Genomic DNA, 6,000 nt, shown 5'->3' on the forward strand with positions numbered 1-6,000 from the left:
CCAAAACACTTAGTTTGATCTCCAGTTATTATACAGTGATAAATCAACTGTAATTGACCCCCTAGAAGTGTAATTAAATATTTGTGTAAAGAGCTAATCGTTGTTTGTACACACCCTTGTCAGTTCGCAGCCTAAAGCCGCTTATAACCAGACATATCGTGAGCATCCTCATTTGGCTTTGAAAGGCTTTGTTGAGCAGATAAACAGAATATTAGGTCTGGGGGCTTTAATATTCTCTCACATTATCTGAGGGAGTATTTTTTTGAAAGCATCATCATAGCCTACACCTGCTCACCCATAACGTCGGTGCCATTGCTTCTTCATATAATAGCCTACTCTACAATGCCCAGGGACAGGACAAGCATAAAGAAATACTGAACTGTGGAGGTTCCATGTGAATAATAGTAGTGGTCTGGTCTATGATGAGAAATACTGTTTACTACTCAGAATGATATCACTTCTGTTCCAAGTCAATGTTCTCTACACTCAAAGTTATTGTGGAGGCCAGAGATAAGGACCTATGAGAATACAGTTCCCCTTTTGGCCATTAAAGAGGGCTTGATGGTACTAAAGATAACAGGTGGTAATGGAAGCAGGAGAATAATATTACTGTAGCAGGTGATCATCATGAGAGGAAGAATATGAGCAGTTACAATTAGCCTCTTAATAACTTCTTATGGCTGCAGGGGCAGTATTGAGTAGCTTGGATGAAAAGGTGCCCATTGTAAACGGCCAGCTCCTCAGTCTCAGTTGCTAATATATGCATATTATTATTAGTATTGGATAGAAAACACTCTAAAGTTTCCAAAACTGTCCAAATATTGTCTGTGAGTATAACAGAACTGATATTGCAGGCGAAACCCCGAGGAAAATCAAACCAGGAAGTGGCTTCTATTTTGAAGACTCCATGTTCCATAGCCTCCCTTTGCTCCATTTAAAGGGATATCAACCACATTACTTTTCCTATCGCTTCCTCAAGGTGTCAACAGTCTTCAGACATAGTTTCAGGCTTTTATTTTGAAAAATTAGCCAGAAAGATGACATCGCCTCAAGTGGTCGCATGAGTTTTGCTCGAGCAACAGAGTTTGGACAGCCATTGCTTTTCCCTCTCCTACTGATAAAGACATTTACGGTTGATATATTATCGATTATATATTTTAAAAACAACCTGAGGATTGATTATAAAAAACGTTTGACATGTTTCTGTGGACATTACGGAAAGTATTTGGAATTTGTCTGCGTTGTCGTGACCGCTCTTTCCTGTGGATTTCTGAACATAACGTGCAAAACAAACAGAGGTATTTTGGATATAAAAATAATCTTTACGGAACAAAAGGAACATTTATTGTGTAACTGGGAGTCTCATGAGTGAAAACATCCGAAGATCATCAAAGGTAAACAATTCATTTGATTGCTTATCTGATTTTCGTGACCAAGCAACTTGCTAAGTGTACATAATGTTTTGTCCAGCGATCGATAAACTTACACAAACGCTTGGATTGCTTTCGCTGTAAAGCATATTTTCAAAATCTGACACTACAGGTGGATTAACAATAGGCTAAACTGTGTTTTCCTATATTGCACTTGTGATTTCATGAATATAAATGTTTTTGTAATATTCATTGAATGTGGCGCAATGCAATTCAGCAGTTGTTGATGACAATTATCCCGTTAACGGGATTGCAGCCATAACATTAAGGCTCCTTGTGAGGTCCTCTATCTTGACAGGAGCTCAACACCGAAAGCCAAATTGGGAAGGGAAAAAGTCCTTACAAACCACTGAAGATATGCATAATGTGAGCCTTGGATACTCTTTCAGTAACTAGAATATGTATAGCCAATCATATAGCCTATCACTAGGGCACATATACGGTTTTCAATACAAAAGGCAAGGTTGATAAGTCCATAGGAGGCAAAGGCAATAAGCTCTAATACCCAATCTTCAATCTGCATGTAGATGGTGGTGATTATGGTTGCTTTCAATTTGTCAGAGCATCTAAACCTGCGCATCTCGTTGACAGGTATAGGTTGACAGGTATAGGTTGACAGGTATAGGTTGATAGGTATAGGCTACAGTACGAATAGTACAGTGCCGTATAGTGCCGCAGAGATCTTACTTTTCGTCAGGGGTTTGGCTGAAATAGCTTGACTGTTGACTTGAGAGAGAAACTGATATTTGAATAAGGCATGTTAATAAAACCGAGAGAGGCTTCTACCCAGCAAGTTAATCTCAGCGAAAATAGCACTGGCGTCTACACACACGGGGAAAGTATGGAGAGAGAGGAGGAGTGGAAATAGACTTCTCTGCTGAAAAGTTTGCCCAGATTGATCAACTTGATTACATTTCTCCATCTCTCAATTCAAGTTGAGAGATGGAGAAATGTGTCTCTCTATGACTGTGCTCAAGGTTGTACTGTCACGGTGGCATTTGGAGGATGAGTGCAGAACTGAACTGTACAGTACCTCGGGTTCTTTTCAGAACCCTCCTTTGTTGTTATGCCTCCCGTTTTATTATGCAGTGGATGTGAGAATGTTGTGTTGTAGAGATTGATACGTTCATCTACCGTAATTAAGGTTACAAAGCATTGCCACGTTCTACATCCATCAGAAATCATCTAATGGGAGTTCTTAATTAAGTGGTGGTGACAGACCATAACCATTCCTTATGCCTTTGATTACATATTGTAATAATAACACTCCATATAACTGCCTGTCACTGACTGTCGAAGAGGGTTGCATAAATCGTTCAATTGTCTACTCTCCGCACCCGCCCGCCCACCTCCCCTCATGGAGAGCGGAACTCATCATCTCCTTAAAATGCACGAGAGACTTGGAACGAAAGCGCACTCAAGCGGGCACATGTGCGCATGCAGGGCAGTCTTACGTACAGATTTACGCCTCCTTCGAGATGTCCAAGGGGACCCGCTTGAGAGGTTCGAGCTACGTAGAAGTTGTGTTCAGTTTATTACTTTGACTCGCAAGTATGATGCTGAATAAGGCATCTGGTTAGGGTTGGGATCGTTTCTCTCCGCTGACACGCACCGACATATCAGCTTTTGGCCGTGCTGCTATTATCGAATTTAAAACAAGGTTATACATTTCTCATTTGGTTTTTACTTTGGTTTGTTTTCCCAGTCACATGACGCAATTTGAAACTGCGAGCCAGGTTTTAGCCGTGAGTGTGTGTCTGTGGAACCGCGTGCGCCCATATCTGCCAAGCGCTGTCAGATTGACATCCACGGAGACATGAACAGCTCCTTCTTCGACCAAGCCCAGGGCGTACTATTCAACAGGAGCCAAGTCCTCGCTGGTACTCTGGCGAACTGCTGCAACGCGACCGACGTGGCAACCAGTGACGGCGGCTCGCTGGCGCTACCTCCGGACGAGCGGAAACTCTTCATCAGTCGCGTCGTACAGATCGCCGTCCTGTGCGTACTGTCGCTCACGGTCATGTTTGGTATCTTTTTCCTCGGCTGCAACCTCATGATCAAATCAGAGAGTATGATTAACTTTATGGTGAAGGACCGGAGACCTTCCAAAGACGTAGAGGCGCCGGGGATGATAGGACTGGGTCCGTAGCAGCGCGCCACGGACCCATAGCCTCACCACGCTGTCTTTTGGGCGGCACGCTGATATGCAATGCGTTTGATTTCCTTACGAAATATGTTTGCCAATAAAGACTGCAATTGCAGTCAATCGCGGACAATTCCTCACATCAAAAGTTCAAGGAGGACAAGGAATGCATCGTTGTTTACGCATAGGCTGTTGGATATGGTTTTGTTTTTGACTGTCAACTTGAACAAAGTAATGGTCTCTTGTGATATAAGTGTTTACACGTTGTTACCTCAAATTCTATTTGCAAAAGTCGATAATTCATAATTGTTCAAGTAACAAAACTAACTCGTCAGCAACTTTACGCATGAAGATGTTATGTTTTTTTCTCTTTCCAGTTCTTACAGTAGTCTGTGGATGTTTTGGATGTGGGAATTCTCTGAAAATATATTTTTCTTGGTCCCGTTTCTTAGTAGCATGTCAGGCAAACACTCAAGGTGCTGGGATCTTGCATATTTAACAAACTCCATCACTGCTTCAGATAGTGTTTTCTTGTTCAGCTCCAGCATGCACGCGGCTTGGTCTGTAGCCTACCGTACAAGGTGGTATTTGGACCTACTGTTTTTGCACTTTTTGAAAGCACCTGATGCTGCATGATTTTTGTACCACGATGAAACTTGAATGAAAAGTGCAGCATGCTACGAATAAACGTGACGTTGTCGTATCTCTTCATTGATATCCAATGTACATAATGTACCTAGACTACCTGTTGCAGTAGATTCGATTTATTCATGTATGGCATAGGCCTATCGCACAAAGCAGCATAAATATGCAGTATAAATTAAACAAATTAATTACATTTAAATGTGATCGAGGATCTTGTGCATGTTATACTGTACTGTGATACCAATAACAGTAACAACAACAATAATAATATAAGATAGTAATAACATCGATTATAATAATAACGATAATGTTATTAGTCTATTAGAATTATAATAATCTATTACAAGGATACATATTAATGGTTTATAGACAAGTCTAAACTATTCACCATTTGCACAGTTACGCACGTAAATAACTGTGTAAAATCTAATATTGTTGGCTATAAGACTAGTCCGTTTTAATGCACAGGTGAACAAGTACTCAAGACTATTAAATGTTGTGCACTCATGCCTTGACTTTTATCAAAATGAATTCGTGAATTTCTTGTCTGACGATAAAGTGGAGATACTCCACGGAGGGTATGATCCATAGAGGCCATCTCGCTACAAAATCCATGCAGTCAAATAAAGTCAAGGTTACGTAGAGACATATCCCACTGGGCAGAAACTGGTTTAATCGACGTTGTTTCAATGTCATTTGTAAATGTATTGTGACGTGGATCTACCTGCAAAATACATTGGATTTGAAAAAAGTAACCAACGTAAACATGTTTTGAGGATGGAATTTCAACCGAAGGATTATGTCATAATTGTAAACCATTTTCAACATAGACAAACCTTGTATAGAATATGTTGAATTTGTACCTTTAAAACAATGTCAGATCTTCAATGTTATATCCACTATCAAAAAAAAAAAAAAAAAAAAACCTAAACAATAGTCTGGGCTCCTACTGGTCGCCCATCCAATAAGTTCCTACTGGTCTCCCATCCAGAGTTTTACCCAAGCTCTGCTAGTTTTGATATTTGTCACTGACTACTACCAACCAATGTGCTATCACGAGAAGGATTATTGATATCTAAATAACTAAATATATTCACTGTTGTTATCAAAGTCAGTCCAAAGAGTAGGTTTAAACAGAACAAATACAATGTAACCATACTTTATAAGTCATATATCATCAATATTATACTATTTATTCCTAGATAGCATTTGCAAGCCATCAACATCTGTTGTTTCAATTCATCCCGCGGTTCAACTACAAATAGACCATTCATACAGTATAGACTTACGGTTTCAAGCTTTGGTTGGTTTCAAATTTAATCTTCAAGTTAATCATTAATATGTTGGATTCACATCTCCAACTCAACCAAAAATCAAAGTTAAAGCATAGCACTAAATCAAATCAAACTTTATTTAAAGCGCATTCAAAGTTTGACCAGATTAAATGTAGTCTTATGCATTAGCTTTGATTTTTGGTTAAGATGGAGATGTGAATCCAACATATACATTATTCATGTGTAGACAAACTGGATATTGAATTGTGTTTGGTTGTCATCGCAACCAGATATCAACGTTTGAAGGAGAGGTATCTTCAGCTTGGATAGTTCCATCTGTGCCACTGATTTTACGCACCGTCCAGGCGCCGAATTTATGACGAGTTGAAGTGAGTAGAAATTAAGAGCGGGCTGGCACGGTTATAAACTTCGCTTGATGTACGGATTGGTTTCTCAGCTCAACACTGCAGCGAAACCTTTTGTCGGTTTTGGGTCGAATTCAGGCATA

The 6,000-nt window shown here is 39.9% G+C and overlaps 1 protein-coding gene across 1 annotated transcript; it reads left to right on the forward strand.

The window, feature by feature from the left end:
• The first annotated feature begins 2,834 nt into the window (after positions 1-2,834).
• On the forward strand, positions 2,835-4,284 carry LOC118364733 (reprimo-like protein). The gene has a single exon (XM_035746430.2). It carries the CDS (start codon positions 3,247-3,249, stop codon positions 3,577-3,579), a length of 333 nt encoding a protein of 110 aa, XP_035602323.1. The 5' UTR covers positions 2,835-3,246; the 3' UTR covers positions 3,580-4,284.
• Positions 4,285-6,000: the final 1,716 nt, after the last annotated feature.

This window comes from Oncorhynchus keta, chromosome 32 (genome assembly GCF_023373465.1).
Source record: "Oncorhynchus keta strain PuntledgeMale-10-30-2019 chromosome 32, Oket_V2, whole genome shotgun sequence".
Taxonomy (NCBI): domain Eukaryota; kingdom Metazoa; phylum Chordata; class Actinopteri; order Salmoniformes; family Salmonidae; genus Oncorhynchus; species Oncorhynchus keta.